Source organism: Oncorhynchus masou, chromosome 7 (genome assembly GCF_036934945.1).
Source record: "Oncorhynchus masou masou isolate Uvic2021 chromosome 7, UVic_Omas_1.1, whole genome shotgun sequence".
In the NCBI taxonomy this organism is placed as follows: domain Eukaryota; kingdom Metazoa; phylum Chordata; class Actinopteri; order Salmoniformes; family Salmonidae; genus Oncorhynchus; species Oncorhynchus masou.
The window spans coordinates 23,078,094-23,103,612 of NC_088218.1; the positions used below are offsets into that span (position 1 = coordinate 23,078,094).

The 25,519-nt window shown below is 45.3% G+C and overlaps 1 protein-coding gene across 2 annotated transcripts; it reads right to left on the reverse strand.

The window, feature by feature from the left end:
- Positions 1-5,589: 5,589 nt before the first annotated feature.
- On the reverse strand, positions 5,590-23,630 carry LOC135543527 (sterol 26-hydroxylase, mitochondrial-like). Of its 2 annotated transcripts, XM_064970865.1 has the most exons (9): positions 23,313-23,630; positions 20,286-20,476; positions 14,247-14,446; positions 13,195-13,392; positions 12,696-12,859; positions 9,749-9,915; positions 7,202-7,283; positions 6,827-7,033; positions 5,590-6,432 (listed from the first exon to the last, which is right to left on the reverse strand). In XM_064970865.1, the coding sequence occupies exons 1-9, from the start codon at positions 23,571-23,573 to the stop codon at positions 6,316-6,318; spliced, it is 1,587 nt and encodes a 528-aa protein (XP_064826937.1). In that variant the 5' UTR covers positions 23,574-23,630; the 3' UTR covers positions 5,590-6,315. The 2 variants fall into 2 exon arrangements, with proteins under 2 accessions (XP_064826937.1, XP_064826938.1); XM_064970866.1 differs by lacking the exon at positions 13,195-13,392.
- Positions 23,631-25,519: the final 1,889 nt, after the last annotated feature.

Here is a 25,519-nt window from a genome sequence, read left to right on the forward strand (position 1 = left end):
GTATTGGTGCCTATGTGGCCTGTACTGTAAAACAAAATATGATTCAACAAGTTACAAGTAAATGAGTTATGTTCTAAATAAATCAAATAAAAAACTAAATTTGTTGAAACCAAATATATGATTCAACACCAACTGTTATGTTATATTATTAACAAACCTATATTTCAAGTTGCAACCTACTGTATTTAACTCAACTTACTTTTCCCCTTTAGTTAAACCTAATAAATAACATCAATACAAACTAATATTTAACGTAAATAAAAACCCATCTTTTAATCTGTGTATGGACCACAGAGTTTCCTGCACTTGTTAAATGCTAATATAGGATGTCAGGATTTGGCCAGGGTTGTTCCGGGTTTTGGTCAGTAGATGTCCCCATTGTGCTTTTTGTCCCTATGTTTTTCCCTTGATCCCCATTATTATTTGCACCTGTGTCTCGTTTCCACTGATTGTATTTAAACCCTTTGTTTCCCTCAGTTCTGTGCTCTGTGTTTGTATGTTAGCACCCTGCCCTAGTGTTCTGTGTGCTCTTGTCGATTCCGGGTGACGTTCTTGTGGTATTCTGTTTTTTGTTTTTGTTTATTTTTGGTGAGTTTCTTTTGAGGTCTTTTTGTGTTTTTCCTACCACCTTTTGGATTTGCCATTTTTTTGTATTTTAGGATTTTTTTCTTTATTAAATACACCGTCTTAAGTACTGCTGTGTCTGCCTCATCTTCTGGGTTCTGCTGTCTATTCGTGGCTCAGTTGGTTAAGTGACTGTTTCTCACTCCGGAGACCCAGGTTCGAAACCGGGTCCTGACAGAAACACAGAGCCAAAAATGAACCCAGAGGCAGCCAGTTCCCAGGACCTTTTTGCCACGCTGTCCCACCACCAGGAGACTGTCCAACGCCACGAAGCCGCCCTGGTTCAGCAAGAGGCCTTAATGGCTAGACATTCTCATCTTCTGTCGGAGATGCTGACTTCCATTAAGCAAATATCTGATCGACTTACCCCGGCAACAGTTCCGTACCAGTACCTCAGGTTCACGTACCCATGGCAGTTAACCCCCTGGCTGAACCTCGTCTTCCACCTCCCCAACGGTTCTCAGGTGATCCAAGTGCTTGTAAAGGCTTTCTCACTCAATGTTCTCTCTCCTTTGAGCTGCAACCCTCGTCGTTTCCCACCGACCGGTCTAAGATCGCATATATCATCACCCTGCTGTCGGAAAAAGCCCTGGCCTGGGCTACTGCTGTGTGGGATGCCCATAGTTCCTGCTGTGCCAGCTACTCTGCCTTTGCTGAGGAATTCAAACGAGTGTTTCAAGGCCCAAGCAGTGGTTCTGACTCAGCCAAACAGCTCCTGACTCTCCATCAAGGTTGGCGCAGCGTGACGGACTATGCCATCCAGTTCCGCACGGTGGCAGCAGCGAGTGGCTGGAACAACCGCTCACGGTGTGCTTTCTGAAAGGCCTTTCCGACACTATCCAAGATGAACTGGCCACTCGGGAACCACCGGACAATCTCGAGTCCCTGATCAAGTTGGCCTCACGCATTGACCAGCGTCTGAGAGAGAGAGAACTCAACCGTAGACCTCTAGCCCCTATCAGTCCCAGCTCCGAGTCCCCACCTTTATCATCGCTGGCTCCACCGGAACCCATGCAGATTGGACGCATCTCCCAGGCTGAGAGAGACCGCCGGATGAGGGAGCGACGCTGTCTATATTGCGGCAAACCGGGCCATTTCCGTTCCACGTGTCCCAGGCTCCAGGGAAACGCTCTGTCCCGTACAGACCGGGGGAACTGTAACGGAAACATAACCTCCTCCCATCCGTCCAACTCCCGTCTGCTCATTCCAGTCACCCTCTCCTGGGACAACCACAAGCTTCACCTTCAAGCCTTGGTAGACTCTGGAGCCGCAGGTAACTTCATGGATGGTGTCTGGGCGAAGGAGAATGGCGTTCCCTCTGAACCTCTAAGTGACCCCATGAGGGTTACTACATTGGATGGAAGCCCTTTGGGATCTGGACTTGTCACTCATGTCACTACCTCCTTGAGACTTTCAGTTTCACAACACCAGGAATTGATGAACTTTCATTTGATCTCCTGTTCCGAGTTCCCTCTCGTCCTTGGATACCCCTGGCTTCACAGCCATAACCCTCACATCGACTGGTCTGTGGGCACTATCAAGCAGTGGGGTCCTACGTGCCAAGCTACTTGTATTTTCCCGAATTCTCCGAGTTCTACTCCCGAGTCTTTAGAATCCATCGACCTGACCCGAGTTCCCGAGTGTTACCATGACCTCAAACTGGTGTTTAGCAAACAGAGGGCCACCATGCTACCACCCCATAGACCTTACGATTGCCCCATCGACCTGTTTCCGGGCACTTGCCCCCAGGGGTCGGATCTTTTCCCTATCTCCACCCGAACGAGCTGCTATGGATACCTACATCAAGGACGCTCTGGAAGCAGGCCTCATGCGTCCATCCACCTCCCCGGCGGGAGCAGGGTTTTTCTTTGTGGCCAAGAAAGACGGTGGATTACGTCCTTGCATCGACTACCGGGGACTCAATGACATAACCGTCCGTAACCGTTACCCGCTACCCCTTATGGCCACAGCCTTGAGCTGCTCCAGGAAGCAGTTGTTTTCACTAAGCTTGACCTGCGGGCGCATACCATCTTGTGCGGATCAGACCTGGTGACGAGTGGAAGACCGCTTTCAACACGCCTACTGGTCACTATGAATACTTGGTGATGCCCTTCGGCCTGACCAACGCCCCAGCGGTGTTCCAAGCGCTCATAAACGATGTGCTTAGGGATATGCTTAACATATTTGTGTTCGTTTACTTGGATGACATCCTCATCTTTTCGAGCTCCCTTCAAGAACACACTAAGCATGTCAGACAAGTACTCAAACGCCTCCTGGACAGCCATCTGTACGTTAAGCCGGAAAAATGTGAATTCCATTCATCCCGAGTACAATTCCTGGGATTTGTAGTGGAACCCGGTCGAGTCCAAATGGACCCTAGGAAGGTAGGGGCGGTAGCGGATTGGCCCACCCCCAAATCCGTTAAGGATGTTCAGCGTTTCCTGGGCTTCACAAACTTTTACCGCAAGTTCATCAAGAACTTCAGTTTGTGGCAGCTCCTCTCTCAGCTTTAACCAAAGGTGGCAATGCAAGGTTTTTGTGGGGAAGAGAAGCTGAGACGGCCTTCCAAGGACTCAAGCAGCGCGTCCTCTCTGCTCCCATCCTGATACTACCGACTACGGATGAACCATTTGTGGTGGAGGTAGACGCATCAGAGGTTGGTGTTGGAGCTGTCCTGTCTCAGAGGGTGAAGACAAGAAGCTTCATCCGTGCGCTTTCTTCTCACACCGGCTTACCCCGACTGAGAGGAACTACGATGTGGGGGATCGTGAACTCCTAGCGGTTAAGATGGCATTGAAGGAATGGAGACACTGGCTCGAGGGGGCTTCTCACCCGTTTCAAGTGCTTACGGACCACAAAAATCTGGAGTATATCCAGCAGGCGAAGCGATTGAACTCTAGACAAGCTAGATGGTCTCTTTTCTTCAATCGATTCCAGTTTATCCTCACCTATCGGCCCGGGTCGAAGAATCTCAAACCGGATGCCCTGTCCCGAGTCTACGCTCCTGCCATTCGAGATGACACGGACATGCCTGTCCTTCCTGCTGCTAAGATTGTGGCTCCGATCTCGTGGCAAGTTGAGGATACCGTGAGACGTGCTCAAGCTAGCGAACCGGACCCTAAAGGAGGCCCTGCCAATCGGTTGTTTGTCCCCAAGGCAGTGAGGACTCAGGTCCTTCTGTGGGGGCACTCCTCTCGCCTCACCTGTCATCCGGGCGTAGGTTGCACCTTGGAGTTCATCCAGCGTAAGTTCTGGTGGCCTACCATAAGAGAAGACGTTGCCACTTTCGTCAATGCCTGCCCCGTGTGCTGCCAGGGCAAATCTTCTCACCTCCGCCCTCAAGGACTCCTTCACCCTTTACCTGTTCCCCACAGACCCTGGTCCCATATCTCATTGGACTTTATTACTGGACTTCCTCCATCCCATGGCAATACTACTATCCTAGTCATAATCGACAGGTTTTCAAAGGCGGCCAGGTTCGTCCCTCTGACTAAGTTACCTTCTGCCAAGGAAACGGCTGAGTTGGTAATTAATCATGTGTTCCGAGTCTTCGGCATTCCTCAAGATGTGGTTTCTGACAGAGGTCCCCAGTTCGCCTCAAGGTTTTGGAAGGCCTTCTGCCAACTCATGGGGGCTTCTGCCAGTCTATCTTCAGGGTACCATCCGGAGTCCAACGGCCAAACAGAGAGGATGAATCAAGAGCTGGAAACCACCCTCCGATGTATGACTCGTGACAACCCGTCCACATGGTCATCCTTTATTGTTTGGGCCGAATACGCGCACAACACCTTGCGCTCCTCCTCCACTGGTATGTCCCCGCACAGTGTCAGTTTGGCTATGCTCCTCCATTGTTCCCGGACCAGGAGGCAGAAGTCAGAGTGCCTTCAGCCTTGAGGTTCGTCAGACGCTGTCGGCTTATGTGGAGGAAGACCCGTCTTAATCTGATGCGTTCCTCACAGAGGTATCAACAACAAGCCAACAGACGTCGCCGTCCCGGGCCTACCCTGCGCCCCGGCCAGAGAGTCTGGCTTTCCACAAGAGACTTACCTCTACGGGTGGAGTCTCGCAAGCTGTCCCAAAATACATCGGTCCCTTCAAGGTTGCCAGGAGAGTTAACCCAGTTTCTTATCGCCTACACTTACCCAGATCCCTTAAGATTAATCCCACATTTCATGTGTCATTGTTAAAACCTGTTGTTTTTTCCCCTTGTCCCGGCAGACAGACCTCCCCCTCCGCCTCGTGTCATTGGAGGCCAGCCGGCTTATACCGTCCACCGGATACTGGATTCCCGCCGGGTGCAGCGGTCCTGGCAGTATCTGGTGGACTGGGAAGGCTACGGTCCTGAGGAGCGCTCCTGGGTTCCTGCCAAAGACATCCTGGACCCTGACCTCATTCGTCAGTTCAGGGTCCTCCACCCTGAGAGCTGGTAGGAACGTCAGGAGCCGTTCCTAGGGGGGGGATTCTGTCAGGATTTGGCCAGGGTTGTTCCGGGTTTTGGTCAGTAGATGTCCCCATTGTGCTTTTTGTCCCTATGTTTTTCCCTTGATCCCCATTATTTGCACCTGTGTCTCGTTTCCCCTGATTGTATTTAAACCCTTTGTTTCCCTCAGTTCTGTGCTCTGTGTTTGTATGTTAGCACCCTGCCCTAGTGTTCTGTGTGCTCTTGTCGATTCCGGGTGACGTTCTTGTGGTATTCTGTTTTTTGTTTTTGTTTATTTTTGGTGAGTTTCTTTTGAGGTCTTTTTGTGTTTTTCCTACCACCTTTTGGATTTGCCATTTTTTTGTATTTTAGGATTTTTTCTTTATTAAATACACCGTCTTAAGTACTGCTGTGTCTGCCTCATCTTCTGGGTTCTGCTGTCTATTCGTGGCTCAGTTGGTTAAGTGACTGTTTCTCACTCCGGAGACCCAGGTTCGAAACCGGGTCCTGACATAGGACATAGGAAAACAATGTGGGCACATAAATTCACATTTCATAGAGACTTTTAATGCAGTAAAAGGTGGATGGCCAATACCCTAGACAAATATTCAAAGTGTATTAGCATCTAATGATATTATAATGCCCTTCACACACACACACACACACACACACACAGTGATACATTTCTCCTCAACACCAATGTGCATTTATTAAGGGGCAGTAAGTATTGGTGTCGTAGTAAAGGTCCCAGTCATACACCTCTTTTTTTAAACTTTTTTTTATAGTTAAGAACAAATTCTTATTTTCAATGACGGCCTAGGAACAGTGGGTTAACTGCCTGTTCAGGGGCAGAATAACAGATGGGGATACCAGCACGGGGATACCTGTCGGTTACTAGTCCAACGCTCTAACCACTAGGCTACCCTGCCGCCCCACCTCTGATATGCCTGATATGAATCAGATTTGATTTGAGGGCATAGCCACAGGAAATAGGGGTGCTGAGGGTGCTACTGCACCCCCTGAAAAATCAGCATTAAAAAAATCGATATATATTTAGAAAATATTTCACAAAAGTATAATACTGGGCCTTTAATAGTCCTGTATTAGCGGACCGATAGCCATCTGTAGCACGAGCAAACTTTATTTTTCAGCATCGCCCCCACCCACACTTCCTGTGGCTATGTTTAAGGGGATCTAGGGGACTGGAGGTTACCACAGCACAACACCAGACCCTCCTGTCAATCCCTTTCTATAACTCCCTGGCACCCTCCTCAGGCTCGGGGTAGGAAGCGCAGGTTGATGGGTTTGGACGGGATGAGCAGTGTTCTAGTCTTGGGCTCTGTGGTCGGGGCCCCATCCTCTGGCTGGATCTCATAATGCTGTATCAGCTGTAGTGGGGCGACAAGAGTTCAAGGTCAAGGGTTTAGTGTTAATGGGCCACCAGGTTGTCTGTCTCTCTCGCCAGAGAATCAGTTTACAACCATAAAATTAAGTATTTTATAATATCCCATGCCAAATTTTGCCAACTGGGGTAGTAAAAGCAGAATATTGCGCAGCTCATAAAAATGGGGTTCGTCACCCCTGTAGTAAGTGTTGCACACTTAAGTTCCCACACTCTCTCCGATTGTTTCTGGGGACTTACCATTAGCCAATCACCACAGATGGACAAAATCATCCAACAACAATCACCTTCAACTGTCTGGTAACATCATTTTGGTACTGATGGCTTTTCATTACTCAATACTTCCTTGAAAATGTCAATGAAATACTTCTCTTATTCACCCTGGAGAGGGCAAAGTACATCTCTAGCTCTGCCACTCTCTTGCCCACACAGGCTCTCACGCCCATCCCGAAGGGTATAGAGCTGTAGGGGTGGTGTTGGTACGACTCTGGGTCCCCTCGCAGCCAACGCTCAGGCCTGAAACTCTCTGCATCCACAAACTCCCCCTCGTCATGACTGGCAGCATAGTGACACAGATGGAACTGGGTCTGGGAGAGGGGAAAAGGAAGAAGTAGATATGTAGGAAGTAAAGAGAGTGACAGAATTTCATGGAAATTACATCACATCCTTCGGGGGATTTAAAAAAAAAATCTTAAGTATTGACAAAGGTGAAAGAGAGGGGTGTTTATCATTCTCTCGACATCGCCTGCCCCTACCTTCTTTGGGAACCAGTAATTGTCCAGAACAACGTCATTGTCTACGGTTAGACGGCCATTCCCTGGAACTACAGGGTACATCCTGCAGAGAGAACAGCTTCAGCATCATGTGAGCCTCTGTAGGACTGCCTTAAATAAACCTTTGTGTGGCTAGGAATGTTCAGTAAGGTACTAAGGTACTTAGCATTGGTATTTAGTAAAGTTTTAATACACCTAAACACCAGAGAGAGTTGGCAATGGCAGGTTGTGATTCTGACCTAGATGCTGTTATTGAGCATTTGAATCATTAGACAATTAAGGACACACGGGAGAAATGGCTATGACCATATAGGAAGAGGTGGAAGGGGCCAATTTCTTTCTATAAGCCTGTCATTCAGGATTTCCATACGAGCTGGTGTCAGAGGAAGGCCCTAAAAATTGTCAAAGACTCCAGCCACCCAAATCGTCAACTGTTCTCTCTGCTACCACACAGCAAGCGGTACCGGAACACTTAGTCTGGGAGCAGAAGGCACCTGAACAGCTTCTAGTTAATAGTTAACCATATACAGTTGAAGTCGGAAGTTTACATACACCTTAGCCAAATACATTTAAACTCAGTTTTTTACAATTCCTGACATTTAATCAGAGTAAAAATTCTGTGTCTTTCATCACATTCCCAGTGGTCAGAAGTTTACATACACTCAATTAGTATTTGGTAGCATTGCCTTTAAATTGTTTAACTTGGGTAAAATGTTTTGGGTAGCCTTCCACAAGCTTCCCACAATAAGTTGGGTGAATTTTGGCCCATTCCTCCTGACAGAGCTGGTGTAACTGAGTCAGGTTTGTAGGCATCTTTGCTCGCACATGCTTTTTCAGTTCTGCCCACACATTTTCTATAGGATTGAGGTCAGGGCTTTGTGATGGTCACTCCAATACCTTGACTTTGTTGTCCTTAAGCCATTTTGCCACAACTTTGGAAGTATGCTTGGGGTCATTATCCATTTGGAAGACCCATTTGCGACCAAGCTTTAATTTCCTGACTGATGTCAGTCCACATACTTTTCCTCCCTCATGAAGCCATCTATTTTGTGAAGCACCCCCACAACATGATGCTGCCAACTCTGAGCTTCACGGGTGGGATGGTGTTCTTCTGCTTGCAAGCCTCCCCCTTTTTCCTCCAAACATAACAATGGTCATTATGGCCAAACAGTTCTATTTTTGTTTTATCAGACCAGAAGACATTTCTCCAAAAAGTACGATCTTTGTCCCCATGTGCAGTTGCAAACCGTAGTCTGGCTTTTTTATGGAGGTTTTGGAGCAGTGGCTTTTTCCTTGCTGAGTGGCCTTTCAGGTTATGTCGATATAGGACTAATTTTACTGTGGATAAAGATACTTTTGTACCTGTTTCCGCCAGCATCTTCACATGCTCCTTTGCTGTTGTTCTGGGATTGATATGCACTTTTCGCACCAAAGTACGTTCATCTCTAGGAGACAGAACGTGTCTCCTTCCTGAGCGGTATGACGTCTGCGTGGTCCCATGCTGTTTATACTTGCGTACTATTGTTTGTACAGATGAACGTGGTACCTTCAGGTGTTTTGGTTCATCCTTGGGAGAAATTTCCAGACTTGTGGAGGTCTACATTTTTTTCCTGAGGTCTTGGCTGATTTCTTTAGATTTTCCATGATGTCAAGCGAAAAGGCACGGAGTTTGAAGGTAGGTCTGGAAATACATCCACAGGTACACCTCCAATTGACTCAAATGATGTCAATTATCCTATCAGAAGCTTCTAAAGCCATGACATAATTTTCTGGAATTTTCCAAGCTGTTTAAAGGCACAGTCAACTTAGTGTATGTCAACTTCTGACCCACTGGAATTGTGATACAGTGAATGACAAGTGAAATAATCTGTCTGTAAACAATTGTTGGAAAAATGACTTGTGTCATTCACAAAGTAGATGTCCAAACTGACTTGCCAAAACGATAGTTTGTTAACAACATATTTGTATGTAAACTTCCGACTTCGACTGTAGCTACCTTAACTCTCTTTTTGACACATACTTACACACACTTGTTATGGGATTTTTATGAATAATGACTAAAGGATGTATACATTTAATGTAGAACTATAACTAAACAGAATACTATGGTCACTGTATGAATGTATGAATCTTATTATAATCAATAACACTGAATATAATGTGTGTGGTTTTAGTTCTGAATTAGAACAAAGACTTTCTGTTCCTTGTGAGAAACTAATGGAGCTATCGTCAGACCGGCTGGAATACTGTGTTCCTTACAGGACATTCTGTCCCCATCCAGGGAGGGGAGAGACCTTGGGCTTGTGTTATTGTTTAACAGGTGGCAGACAATGTGAGACGGCTTGTGAACTATATTGGTTAATGAACACGAGAACTAAATTCTCTTGACACACTCAACCACAGGTAACATTTGCACACACACACCGTTCAGGTTATATAAGGACACTGCCCCCCCTCCCCCCCTTATATACACTGTCCAAAAAGCACGTGTACATGCACCCGTGCCTACGTGCGTGTGTGTGTGTTCACCTCAGAGTCTCCTTGATGACAGCCTTCAGGTAGGGCATCCTGCTCAGGTCCTCTGATCTGGGCTGCTGTCTTCCCGGACAGACGGACACGATCTCACGGTACAGCCTGTCCTGAGACGCGGCGTCGCGGGCCAACTGGTACAATGCCCACGACAAGGTGTTGGACGTCTGAGGCGAAAGGAGAAGGACGATAGAAAGAAAGAGGGGTTTACTTAGGGTGAAGTGATATGATATATACGGAACAAAAATAGAAAAAAAACACAACATGTAAAGGGTTGGTTTCATGTTTCATGACCTGAAATAAAAGATCCCAGAAATTGTCCACTCACAAAAAGCTTATTTCTCTCAAATGTTGTGCACAATTGTTAGTGAGCATTTCTGCTTTGCCGAGATACTCCATACACCTGACAAGTGTGGCACATCAAGAAGCCGATTAAAGGCCTCCCGGGTGGCGCAGTGGTCTAAGGCTGTGCCACCAGAGACTCTGGGTTCGAGCCCACCATGGGGCGACACACAATTGGCCTAGCGTCGTCCGGGTTAGGGAGGGCTTGGCCGGTAGGGATATCCTTGTCTCATCGCGCACTAGCGACTCCTGCACGCTAACCAGGTCGCCAGGTGCACAGTGTTTCCTCTGACACATTGGTGCGGCTGGCTTCCATGTTGGATGCACGCTGTGATAAGAAGCAGTGCGGCTTGGTTGGGTTGTGTTTCGGAGGATGCATGGCTTTCGACCTTCGCCTCTCCCGAGCCCATACGGGAGTTGTAACTACTAACAATTGTAACTAGGGATTGGATACTACGAAATTGGGGAGACAAGGGGGTAAAATTCACAACAAAAAGAAGCCGATTAAAAAGCATGACCATTACACAGGTGCACCTTTTCTAAAATGTCAGATGTCTCAAATTTTGAAGGAGCGTGCAATTGGTATGCTGATTTCAGGAATGTCCACCAGAGCTGTAGCCAGAGAATTGAATGTTCATTACTCTACCATAAGCCACCTCCAATGTTGTTTTAGAGAATTTGGCAGTATGTTCAACCGGCCTCCAAAACGCAGACCACGTGTATGGCATCGTGTGGGCGAGCGGTTTGATAATTTCGACATTGTAAACAGAGTGCCCCATGGTGGCGGTGGGGTTATGGTATAGGCAGGCATAAGCTACGGACAACGAACACAATTGCATTTTAGCAATGGCAATTTGAAATCACAGAGATACCGTGACGAGATCCTGAGGCCCATTGTCGTGCCATTCATCCGCTGCCATCACCTCATGTTTCAGCATGATAATGCACTGCCCCATATCGCAAGGATCTGTACACAATTCCCGGGAGCTGAAAATGTCCCAGTTCTTCCATGGCTTGCATACTCACCAGACATGTTACCCACTTGAGCATGTTTGGGATCATCTGGATCGACGTGTATGAAAGCGTGTTCCAGTTCCGCCCATATCCAGCAAATTTGCACAGCCATTGAATAGGAGTAAGATGCCACAACCAATAGCCTGATCGACTCTATGTGAAAGAGATGTCGCGTTGCATGAGGCAAATGGTGGTCACACCAGATACTGACTGGTTTTCTGATACATGCCCCAACGTTTCTCTAATTTTATTATCATTTTTACCCCAATTGGTAGTTGCAGTCTTGTCCCATCGCTGCAACTCCCATATGGACTCGGGTGAGGTGAAGGTCGAGAGCCACGCGACCTCCGAAAAACGACCCTGCCAAGCCGCACTGATTCTTGACACACTGCTCGCTTAACCCGTAAACCAGCCGCACCAATGTGTCGGAGGAAACACCGTACAACTGGCGACCGTGTCAGAGTACATGCGCCCTCCCCTAACCCGGATGACGCTGGGACAATTATGAGTTGCCTCATTGGTTTCCCAGTCGCGGCCGGCTGCGACACAACCCGGGATCGTACCTGGATCTGTAGTGACGCCTCAAGCACTGCAGTGCCTTAGACCGCTGTGCCACTCAGCAGGCCCTACTTTTTCTTTTAAGGTATCTGTGACCAACAGATGCATATCTGTGTTCCCAGTCATGTGAAATCCATAGATTAGGGCCTAATTAATACATTTACGAATTTCCTTAAATGAACTGTAACTCAGTAAAATCTTTTAAATTGTTGAGTTTAGATTTTTGTTCAGTATACTTTATTGTCCCTGCGGGGAAATTTGACTTGGACTATTAAAATGCTGATGTTTAAAAAAATAATATTAATTAAAAGTTGAGGGAGTGGTGGAGGCTGTATCAGAGACAAGTTATCAAGTGATCATCAACATTCATTGACATCAATTCATCATTAAAGCAGCTGAGGAAATGACTTTGGAACATTAGATCCATTCAAGTGACATCTAGTCATTGAATAAAAGTGAAAACACTGATTTCCAGTGAGCAAAACACATTTATCTTGATGACGTTACATAGAAGGTGGAATAAATAGAGCTCGAGGCTTGCGTTTTACTCCGCAACAGATCCCAGATAGCAGCAAGTGGCTCTTGACAAAGACAAGCCCAGACTGCATCAGGGAATGCAGTCAGGCAGGTCCTGCTGTGTTTGTATGGTTACTGTGTGTTTGTCTGTGGTTACATGCGTTTGTGTACGACTACATTTTGTACCCACAAAAAAAAAAAAAAAAGTTACACTGCAAATATATGTCAACAATAAACTAAAGGAAATGGTCTCAGTATTTATGGCTTGGGCAGAATCATGTAATCTTAAAGCTAAAATACACCTCCACCAATTCCCTCGGACTTGTCCAGTAGTCACAAAACAGAAGAAAACACTGAAATATAGAGGAAATTATAGCATTTTGCCAATGAGAAATTCACATGTTCATTTTCTGTTTCAAAAGGTTTGTTTACGGTGTACCCTACTGAACGTGAACCTGCTGTTGTGTATGGCACCACCCTCCTCTCTGTATGACCTCCCATGACCCTCTCCTCTCACCGTGTCCACTCCGCCCAGCAACAGCTCTGTGATGCTGATGTACACCTCTCCCAGGGTCAGTTTATCACAGGACAGCAGGTAGGTGAGATACATCCCGTCCAACTTCTTCCCAGCAAGCACCTGGGCATCCATCTGCGCCAACTTATGGTCAATCAGACCCTGAGCTGAGGGTTTATGTAGAAATACATTGAACACACACATTCATGCAGGGGACGCACACAAACACACACAAAATGAGTCTCAATAGTGAACATAGCTCAACAGTTACTCTCCCTAGGCAGACGGGTTGCCTCCCACATGAACAAGGTTCCCACATCGGTCTGCGATTTCCGACACTTCTCAACGGTGCTTAGAGGCTGACGTGCAATTGACAGGGCAATAGAAACAACCATATGCTTGCATGGTGGAGGTCGAACCTACCATGTCTACTTTCCACCTACACATTTAAGTCCGCTTGTCGCTCAATGGAAGGAGCCCCTGACATTATTTGCAAACATACCTACATTCACCAGGTCGTCCCAGGCTTGGACAAATCGTTTCCAGAAGGGCAAGACGTTGCGTGTCCAGAGTGGGAGGAAGAGGACGGTCTCAGACAGGGTTAGCATGTCGTTGGCTGCAGCGATGAACTTCAGCGTGTCCTTAGGGATCTCCTCCTGCAGACAACCCAGCCGCGTCTCAAACAGGATGGAAGAGATCCCTGCAGGGACGGAGAGAACACAGTGAGCAATGAGGACGACACAGAGCTGGTGGGATTCTAGGTATCCGAGATGCCATCTCCTGCCATTGTGCCCCTGAGCAAGGCACCTAAGATGCTCTATGGGCACTGTGGCAGACCCTGGCTTCCAACCCCACTGTGTGTGTGTGTGTTTCTGAAGGGGCATAAAAAAATACTGAATGAACCAATGGTATCCAGGCACTTGTCATCTCCCGCCTGGATTACTGCAACTCGCTGTTGGCTGGGCTCCCTGCCTGTGCCATTAAACCCCTACAACTCATCCAGAACGCCGCAGCCCATCTGGTGTTCAACCTTCCCAAGTTCTCTCACGTCACCCCGCTTCTCCGCTCTCTCCACTGGCTTCCAGTTGAAGCTCGCATCCGCTACAAGACCATGGCGCTTGCCTACGGAGCTGTGAGGGGAACGGCACCGCAGTACCTCCAGGCTCTGATCAGGCCCTACACCCAAACAAGGGCACTGCGTTCATCCACCTCTGTCCTGCTCGCCTCCCTACCACTGAGGAAGTACAGTTCCCGCTCAGCCCAGTCAAAACTGTTCGCTGCTCTGGCCCCCCAATGGTGGAACAAACTCCCTCACAACGCCAGGACAGCGGAGTCAATCACCACCTTCCGGAGACACCTGAAACCCCACCTCTTTAAGGAATACCTAGGATAGGATAAAGTGATCCTTCTCACCCCCCCCCCTTAAATGATTTAGATGCACTATTGTAAAGTGGCTGTTCCACTGGATGTCATAAGGTGAATTCACCAATTTGTAAGTCGCTCTGGATAAGAGCGTCTGCCAAATGACTTAAATGTAATGTAAATGTATCACACCTTCAAAGCCAAACTTGTAGAGCTCTGCGGTGAGGTCTGGTACGGTGGTGTGGTCCTGACTGCGGAGGCGGAGCCTCTCAATACGCTGGAGCAGGTCCCCTACCACCTGGTGGATGACAGGCGCGTACGCAGACACCTCCGCTAGCTTCAGCATCTTTGGATTCAGGACACTACGGATACGGTACCACTGTAGGCCTGTACTGTAGGAGAGGAGGAGACAGACAGTGAATCTACAGTAGATATTCAGAATAAAGGGGTGGAGGTATATCTACAGGTCACGGCCAAAATAAAGAGAAGACTTCAGTAACGAGGGATACAAAGTATATTGAAAGCAGCTGCTTTCACACAGGTGTGGTTCCTGAGTTAATTAAGCAGGGGAACATCCCACCAAGCTTCGGGTCATGTCTAAAAATGCCCATTTGCCTATTATTTTGGCTACCGTGGCTAGAAGAAGTGATCTCAGTGACTTTTAAAATTGAAATTCTCAATGAAGCGAAGGGGGTTTAAAGTGTGTGTGTCAATCACTAGATCTCAACCCAATTGAACACTTATGGAAGATTATAGAGTGGTGTCTGAGACAGCTCTTTCCACCACCATCAACAAAATGATTACATTCTCATGGAATAATGGTGTTAGGTCCCTCCAATAGAGTTCCAGACACTTGTAGAATCTATGCGAAGGCACATTCAAGTTTTTCTGGCGACTAGCGGCGGCCCAATGCCCCATGTAAGACGCTATGTTGGTGTTTCCTTTATTTTGGCAGTTACCTGTAGGTTAGATGGATAATGTTGAGTTGGAGGAACTACTGGAACAAGTTTACCTATAGGACCATGGTTTCCTCAAACCAGACCAACATTGCTTTTACCCAAGGCAGTGATTTATTACCAATAACAGTCATAGTGTATCTTTGAAGCATAGGGTGTAAGCAATGTTCCCTCTATGCTGCGCACCTCCTCCAGGACTGGCGCGCTGAAGAAATGCCATGCAGAGACCTAACTTTCTTGAGTTCTCCGCATTAGTTTGCACTATATAGATTAACGTTTTTTTTCTTTCTGTGATCGTATCAAAATTATGAACTGGGTGGTTCGAGCCCTGAATGCTGATTTTTCTGACAGGCCACTCCATGTTGTGTCGTGCATAAGATCATCCCTTAGCTGTGGTATATTGGCCATACACCACAACCCCGAGGTGCCTTACTGCTTAAATATACAGTGCCTTGCAAAAGTATTCACCCCCTTGGCGTTTTTCCTATTTTCTTTGCATTACAACCCTTTGCTATGAAGCCCCTAAATAAAATCTGGTGCACCAATTACCTTCAGAAGACACATAATTCATGAAATAAAGTCCACCTGTGTGCAATCTAAGTGTCACATGATCTCAGTATGTGCACACACATGTGTTCTGAAAGGCCCCAGAGTCTACAACACCACCAAGCCAGCGGCACCATGAAGACCAAGGAGCCCACGGAGAACCATTTAAATCCATTATTTAAACAATGGAAATTATATGGCACCACAACAAACCTGCCAAGAGAGGGCCGCCCACCAAAACTCACGGACCATGCAAGGAGGGCATTAATCAAAGAGGCAACAAAGAGACTAAGGATAACCCCGAAGGAGCTGCAGCGCTCCACGGCAGAGATTGGAGTATCTGTCCATAGGACCACTTTAAGCCGTATACTCCACAGAGCTGGGCTTTACGGAGGAGTGGCCAGAAAGAGCCATTGCTGAAAGAAAAAAATAAGCAAACATGTTTGATGTTCCCCGAAAGGCATGTGGGAGACTCTCAAAACATATGGAAGAAGGTACTCTGGTCAGATGAGACAAGAATTTAGCTTTTTGGCCATCAAGGAAAACGCTATATCCGGCATAAATCCAACACCTCTCATCACCCTGAGAATACTATCCCCCCCGGAGAACACCAGTAAAGCATTGTGGTGGCAGCATCATGCTGTGGGGATGTTTTTCATCGGCAGGGACTGGGAAACTGGTCAGAATTTAAGGAATGATGGATGGCGTTAATACAAGGAATTTCTTGAGGGAAACCTGTTTGTCTTTTGAAACGTTTCAGATATTTGAGACTGGGACAGAGGTTCACCTTCCAGCAGCACAATGACACTAAGCATACTGCAAAAGCAACACTTGAGTGGTTTAAGGGGAAACATTTAAACGTCTTGGAATGGCCTAGTCAAAGTCCAGATCTCAATCCAATTGAGAATCTGTGGTATGACTTAAAGTTTGCTGTACACCAACAGGACCCCATCCAACTTGAAGGAGCTGGAGTAGTTTTGCCTTGAAGAATGGGCAAAAATCCCAGTGGCTAGATGTACCAAGCTTATAGAGACATCCCAAGAGACTTGCAGCTGTAATTGCTGCAAAATGTGGCTCTACAAAGTATTGACTTGGAGTGGGGGGGGTGAATAGTTATGATGCTCAAGTTCAGTTTCTTTTGTCTTATTTCTTGTTTGTTTCACAAAAAATATTTTGCATCTTCAAAGTGGTGGTTGTGTAAATCAAATGATACAACCCCCCCCCCAAAAAAAATATATTTTAATTCCAGGTTGTAAGGCAACAAAATAGGACAAATGCCAAGGGGGGTGAGTACTCTCTTTGAAAAGCTAATCAGGTAAAAAGCTTACATCTTAATTAAAGGGGCAGTGTTGTATTTTGAGACATGCTTGAATATCCTTCCTTGTCTAATTCTCTGTATGGTAATAATAATACATTTTATTTTGTAAAGTGGTTTCTTGCATCATACAATACAATTTACAGTCAACTATTTGGCCCATGGTGTTACAGACCAAGTAAAACATTATTAATATCAAGCGTTTCATAATGTAAAACCGCTATTAAAAATCTAATGCAATATAGGCCTGCATTGAACACCACATATAGGCTACTGTCATGATGTTGCCCTCTTTGAGTACAGCGAGCACCATCCCCCGCTCTCTGCTTCTACAACCAGACTGCTGTGGTCAGAGGTCGTAAATTCCTGAGAAGACCTCATGGACACACAGTATTAGAGAGAGGGTAAACTTTCACAGAGGACAAAGGAAATCCTTCCACCTCACCGAACTTGAGGTACGAACAAAATTCATGTTCCAGAGAAAGTGTAAAAGATCGGAGAAGAATCCAGCTACGAACTGGTGCGTTTGGCACAACTTGGGAAGCTCAAGAGAGACGGTGTGGCCACATTACCATAACGCTGTTTATATAATAGCCTCAGATATGGGGTTTACATCTAATTGTTGTATAAGATGAATGAGTGAGGATGATACTGTTTGTATAATGGTGTAATATGATTGTGGACTGTTTAATGAAGACAAATACAATTCCCTTTTGATTTGAACTAAATCAGAGGACCGCCCCTGAGCCCAGTTAGGGTCAGACATCCTGGGACAGCCCTCTTCTGCCATTCTGAATAAAACCCAACTTTGAGAAATGATCATCCATTCTAAAACGAATGTCACTTTGAACTATCCCCTCTAACCAAGACAGAGAGAGAGAGGGAGAGAGACGGACAATTCTACAAAAGAAAGATTTTTCACCAGCGATCAAGAAAGACTTTTCACCAGCGATCAAGACGACACACTGAGAGTAAATATATATATTGATTGCAATTGTTCCCGAATGAGTGAGCGTTCATGTGTAAAGGATTAGCATTTTAATGGTTATAATTAACTCTGTAGTGATGTCTTAGTCGACCCCCCCCCCCCCATTTCCCCTTTGTCTAACAAGCCGCCATGCCGGTTCATTTCTGTGAATTACTTAGTTAGTAATAAATCAATGATTTAAGACAATTGATGTATGGATGACTCATAGTGAAGACTGGGTTCGTGCAGATAACCAACAATTTACGACGAAGACTAATTGATCAGATAAAATATCTGAAAAGTTATTTTAGGACATGATAACTTTGTAATCTGAATATTTTTCCTTGGTGCCCCGATTTCATAGTTAATGAATTACAGTGCATTGCGAAAGTATTTGGCCCCCTTGAACTTTGCGACCTTTTGCCACATTTCAGGCTTCAAACATAAAGATATAAAACTGTATTTTTTTGTGAAGAATCAACAACAAGTGGGACACAATCATGAAGTGGTTTTATTGGATTTTATTGGATATTTCAAACTTTTTTAACAAATCAAAAACTGAAAAATTGGGCGTGCAAAATTATTCAGCCCCTTTACTTTCAGTGCAGCAAACTCTCTCCAGAAGTTCAGTGAGGATCTCTGAATGATCCAATGTTGACCTAAATGACTAATGATGATAAATCCAATCCACCTGTGTGTAATCAAGTCTCCGTATAAATGCACCTGCACTGTGATAGTCTCAGAGGTCCGTTAAAAGCGCAGAGAGCATCATGAAGAACAAGGAACACGCCAGGCAGGCCTGAGATACTGTTGTGAAGAAGTTTAAAGCCGGATTTGGATACAAAATGATTTCCCAAGCTTTAAACATCCCAAGGAGCACTGCGCAAGCGATAATATTGAAATGGAAGGAGTATCAGACCACTGCAAATCTACCAAGACCTGGCCGTCCCTCTAAACTTTCAGCTCATACAAGGAGAAGACTTATCAGAGATGCAGCCAAGAGGCCCATGATCACTCTGGATGAATTGCAGAGATCTACAGCTGAGGTGGGAGACTCTGTCCATAGGACAACAATCAGTCGTATATTGCACAAATCTGGCCTTTATGGAAGAGTGGCAAGAAGAAAGCCATTTCTTAAAGATATCCATAAAAAGTGTTGTTTAAAGTTTGCCACAAGCCACCTGGGAGACACACCAAACATGTGGAAGAAGGTGCTCTGGTCAGATGAAACCAAAATGGAACTTTTTGGCAACAATGCAAAACGTTATGTTTGGCGTAAAAGCAACACAGCTCATCACCCTGAACACACCATACCCACTGTCAAACATGGTGGTGGCAGCATCATGGTTTGGGCCTGCTTTTCTTCAGGAGGGACAGGGAAGATGGTTAAAATTGATGGGAAGATGGATGGAGCCAAATACAGGATCATTCTGGAAGAAAACCTGATGGAGTCTGCAAAAGACCTGAGACTGGGACGGAGATTTGTCTTCCAACAAGACAATGATCCAAAACATAAAGCAAAATCTACAATGGAATGGTTCAAAAATAAACATATCCAGGTGTTAGAATGGCCAAGTCAAAGTCCAGACTTGAATCCAATCGAGAATCTGTGGAAAGAACTGAAAACTGCTGTTCACAAATGCTCTCCATCCAACCTCACTGAGCTCGAGCTGTTTTGCAAGGAGGAATGGGAAAAAATTTCAGTCTCTCGATGTGCAAAACTGATAAGAGACATACCCCAAGCGACTTACAGCTGTAATCGCAGCAAAAGGTGGCGCTACAAAGTATTAACTTAAGGGGGCTGAATAATTTTGCACGCCCAAATTTTCAGTTTTTGATTTGTTAAAAAAGTTTTAAATATCCAATAAATGTCGTTCCACTTCATGATTGTGTCCCACTTGTTGTTGATTCTTCACAAAAAAATACAGTTTTATATCTTTATGTTTGAAGCCTGAAATGTGGCAAAAGGTCGCAAAGTTCAAGGGGGCCGAATACTTTCGCAAGGCACTGTACGTGATTATTCAGTTGATCGCATAGTAACTAATTACAGAGAATATTTGATAAAAACTATCAGTCTTCAGTTAATGATAGTAAAGACACGACACTACTGTAAGCTATCTCACAGAAATCAAAAGCTATTTCCACGTGAAAATGTTATGGGATTTGTTCCATTGGTTTTATTGGTACAGTAGACCTACATTACGCGCAAATAGCCACAATAGCCTATTGGCTACTGTCTACAACTGTAATGGTACAGCCGCAGGGTTTACTGTAAACGTGCGGTGGAAGTTGCACAAAATTCTCACATGAAAGTTTCCGCTCACAAGAACTAAAATGTCCTCAGTGCCCCAACATTTTTTGAGGGAACAGTGGGTGTAAGTATTATCCATTCCCATTCCTACACCCAATCTAGGAATAGTCCTTGATTTGGTTCATCGGCCACTCACACCACATGGAGTCCATAGGCCTGTCCCCTCATATCGCGGTACTCCTTCCAGTGTGGCAGCTCTGTCCGGACTGGGTAGCGGCCCTCCTGACGGATCACCTGGGATATAAGCTCTGGAGACGCCACGTTCACCACATCAAATGGGCCGAACCGCGAGCGCCAGATGGGCCCGTACAGTTTCTTGTGTTCAACCTGGGTTGGGGGAAAAGAGAAGATCTTTGATTCTGGAAATGTACACCAACTTGACCCAACTGTGGGAAGCATTGGAGTCAATATGGGCCAGCATCCTCGTAGAATGCTTTTGACACCTTATAGTCTATTCCCAAACAAATTGAGGCTGTTTTGAGGGAAGAAGGTGGTGGACTCAATATTAGGAAGGTCCTCCTAATGTTTTGTTCAGTGTATATAAACTACTTATTAACCTAATTAGTCAAATCAACCATGAAGCCAGGTGCATAACTTGGGGGGGGGGGTCATGATCTCACAAATATCAGAGCCAATTTGACCTCCTCAATAATATGCTATGATAAATTTGATGGATGTGAAGTGATTTAACCACCATATATACTGGCTTTCACAGTACTACTCAATTCCAAATGTTATGATTGGATCGCCCTGCTGCCAATTATGCTTTCGGGTTGATCCCATGGTTTGTGACGGGGTAAAAAAAAGTTGTACAAGGCTTGAAAACCCTTCATTCGGTGAGCTAACGTTTAACAAATAAATAAGTACAGTTATATTTAACATGGTAAATTCATAAGTGCAAATGAGAATTATAGAAAAGGATATTTTTCAAATAGAGAAGGTTTCTTATGCGAAGTGACAGCTCGCATGTGAGCCCTATTTCTCAAAACGACTGATCATTTGTAACGGTTATATTAGACGCAACTATGTAAGTTCAAGACAGCATTATGCCCTTTTGAAAGAACTGGTTTCTAGTAGGCTACACAGTTAGAGAAGGGTTGTTTCTCTGAACCTCAGGCAGCAGGCTCAAGCCTGTCAGAGGCAGTCTTGCCTGACTTTAGAAACTAATTTGAAGGCCAGCATTGTGGGGGGGGGGGGGGGGGGGGGCACTCGTGTTTATACAACCCAATAATCACCCTGAGAATACCTCCAGAACCACCTTGATCTTTTATTGCAATTAAGCATATCTACAAAATAAATTGGCCTACCCTAGTCTTTCTTGATATAGATACAGTACATGTGACACAGCACAGCAGTAAACTAGTCTATGTCATCATTATTCTTGTCTTCTTCTTGATTTCAATAGGTAAGGGAAAGCAGGTACTGGTGTTGGTGCTGTTTCTTGATGAGTACAGGGTATTCTTATACCATATTTTTGTGTAACAATAGTATACATTCATTCAATTGGTAGAGACTGTGAGACTGAAAAAGAGAGCACCGGTTGAGAGTGCTGCAGTTATCAATTGTGATCATGGTCACAGATCTATTGCAAATGTATCATTCTAAACATTTTCATTGTGGACTTTTCCCTGAAATTAGATGTTGGCCTATCAGGGGACTATAGGCTACCTGCATGCTGCTCAGCAAACCATGTCAAAATTGAATTGCAATTATAAACCCAGATTTTAGTCAGTAGCCTATGCCTATTGAAATAAGTAAATCTCGCAAATAGGCCATTTATAACAGTTTGTAGTCTTTACATCTACCACAAAATAATGTCAGTCCATGTACCACGGGAATGACCCCAAAATATACATTGCTCAAAAAAATAAAGGGAACACTAAAATAACACATCCTAGATCTGAATGAATGAAATATTCTTATTAAATACTTTTTCTGCTCCTCCTTGCACAAAGGCAGAGGTAGCAGTCCTGCTGCTGGGTTGTTGCCCTCCTACGGCCTCCTCTGCGTCTCCTGATGTACTGCCCTGTCTCCTGGTAGCGCCTCCATGCTCTGGACACTACGCTGACAGACACAGTAAAGCTTCTTGCCACAGCTCGCATTCCATTCTATTCCATTTGTACAACAGCATGTGAAATTTATTGTCAATCAGTGTTGCTTCCTAAGTGGACAGTTTGATTTCACAGAAGTGTGATTGACTTGGAGTTACATTCTGTTGTTTAAGTGTTCCCTTTATTTTTTTGAGCAGTGTATATTAATGTTCTAATTACCTTGGTAACCAGTTTATAATTGCAATAAGGCACCTCTGCGTTTTGTGGTATATACACCACACCTCGGGCTTTGTGTGAGGTTCTGTGTTATACACTATAGCCCTTACCATATCATATGTGATGGAATATTATTTGCTGTTGGCTTGTGTGGGTATATGTGTTATGCAACATAGCTGACTTGAGACATTGTTAACAGTTTCAGGGCCATGGCCCTTTCTCATGATGGAAAAATACAGAATAACATGAAGACGGGAACTGTGCAATGAGTTGGAGGGGCACATTCAGAACGTAGTGTTGCGAGAACAAACGGTATTTTTTTTAGATAACAGGAACCAGGTGCCTGATAACTGTATATTCTACTCAACTTCAACGACTGACCGCCCAGTCTCTACTCTGACAGGCCGGCTCGGAAGCAGGAACTACTTCTGTCAATCAGAATATATTTGAATATCTTTGTCAGGAACAAGTCAGTTCTCTATTTGCCATGCGAGGTGAGAAAGAGAGCCCATATATACGAAAATATTACTAAGCTAATAAAAAATACATAGCATAAAATCGGTGACTCAGTGTCATACTTAACCTGATACCAGATTCGATCAGCGCAACCCTTTACATTTGTTTAATCATAGCTATCGTCAAAACAAGTTACATCGACATTCATTGATGGAAAATGATCTGGATAGTTTAATAAGGGACTTAACTTTTCTCTTGCGAAATATTCTTAAAATTCACATTCATTATAATTGTGATGGAAAATCGAATTTAACTTATTTGTCTACATCGTTAAAAATGACTTCGATATTCCTTAATTAGCTCGATAACGTGCACTCACTACACGTAGACAGTTAGCCATACAGAAGGAATTAAGCGAGGCACTGTGGGATTCATTTTACCTGCATCGCATGGCTCTTATCTGCATATCCCTTCACGAACAGCCAATACACCGTCGTGGCCAAACTAGGTCCACGTAGATCGTCTATTGTTTTGTACTTCCCCGGAGTTGTTTCTATCGTTGTCAGCCAATTTTGTCCTACGTGTTTGCTGGCTCCGGATTTGAACCTCCGACCACCAGACACAAAGCCGTCCACTGACAGTGTCTGGCGGCGGTGAACTGTGAGTCGGAGCGTCCTGGTCACCGCAGAAAGGATACACATGTTGAGTGGAGCGCGTAAAGGCGCAATCTGCCACCTTTGGCATTTTAGTACAGTTTGCCCTGTGGCATATTAGAACTCGCCCATAAGTTTCACAATTCAACATCACATGCACAAACAAAGTGAAATGCCTTTATTGCAAGCTCAAACCACAACAATGCAGTTATCAAGAACTATGTAATACTAAAAATAAGGTCAAATCAAAACACGAGATATTAAAAGAACACGATAAAACAAGCATACTACAATATATGCAGGTTCAGTTCCAGTGCCATATTTACAAATGTGTAGAGACATTGGCCATATAGAGCTAGATATATATAGGGGTAAGGTGACTTGGCGTCAGGATATATGATAAACAGAGTAGCAGCAGGGTATATGATGATGTGAGTGGGGGTGTGTAGAGTCAGTATAAATGTATGTGCATGTGTGTTTGTGTGTTTGTGAGCAAATGATAGAGTGAGTGTGTGTGCAGTAGTGTGCATAGAGAGAGTGCAAAAAATAAGAATAAAATACAAAAAGGTCAACTCAGTCCGTGTAGCCATTTTGTTAGAAATCTTATGGCATGGGAATAGAAGCTGTTCAGGAGCCTGTTGGTGTCAGACTTGATGTACTGGTACCGCTTGCCGTGTGGCAGCAGAGAGAACAAATATTCTCTGGCTTGGGTGGTTGGAGTCTTTAACAATTTTCCGTGCCTTCCTTTCACACCGCCTGATATAGAGGTCCTGGGTGGCAGGGAGCTCAGCCCCAGTGATGTACTAGGCTGTCCGCACCACCCTCTGTAGCGTCATGCAATCGAGGGCGGTGCTATTGGCATACCAAGCAGTGATGCAGCCAGTCAAGATGCTCTCAGTGTTACAGCTGTAGAACTTTGAGGATTTGAGTGTCCATGACAAACCGTCTCAACTTGAGGGGCAAGAGGCGCTGATGTGCCTTCTTCGCAACTGTGCGCGGACCATTTTAAGTTCTTAAGTGTTTTGGACACTGATGAACTTGAAGCTCCTGACCCGCTCCACTGCAGTCCCTGCGATGTGGATGGGAGCGTGCTCATCCCCCTCAGTGTCCCGTAGTCCACGATCAGGTCCTTGGTCTTAGTGACAGTTGTTGTTCCGGCGCCACACTGCCAGGTCTCTGACCTCCTCCTTGTAGGCCACCTCATTGTCACCAGTGATCAGACTTACCCCCGTTGTGTCATCAGCAAACTTGGGGTTAGAGTCGTGCATGGCCACGGTCGTGGGTGAACAAGGAGTACAGGAGGGGACGAAGCACAAGCCTCTGTGGGCCCCCCGGTGTTGAGGGTCAGCGTGGTGGAGGTGATGATGCCTACCCTCACCACCTGGGTTCGGTCCGTCAGGAAGTCCACGATCCAGTTGCAGAGGGAGGTGTACAGTCTCAGGGTCCTAAGCTTGGTGACGAGCTTACAGGGACAATGGTGCCGAACGCTGAGCTGTAGTCAATGAACAGCATTCTCACCCTAGGTATTTGTCTTATCTAGGTGGGTCAGGGCAGTGTGGGTGTGACACTCACATAGACCTGTCACTAATTGTGTTTCACAAACTCAGTCCTACATTTAGTTTCTTGGCCAAGCACTATACAGCAGGTTCAAATAATCCAATTTTAAATGAGTTCATTTTAATTAGCTCTGTAGTGCTAGGAAAGAAAAACAAACATGCACCCCTCAAGGCACCCAGGACAGTTTGGGAAACACTGCTAATAGCTCATACAATTCACATGGAGCCAAGAAGACAACTATACAGTTTGATAAACTATTAAGTTTCACTTTTGTCCATTACTGGAAAAACTGCTTATACTTGCCTGTCAACAACATGCCCATCCGCATGATGCAATCAGACCTGTAGTAGGCCTGTCCAAAAGATCACTGCCTTTACAAAATTATCTACTGTGCTCACAAATCTCACACACAAAACAGGTTCAATATTTTTTTGTGT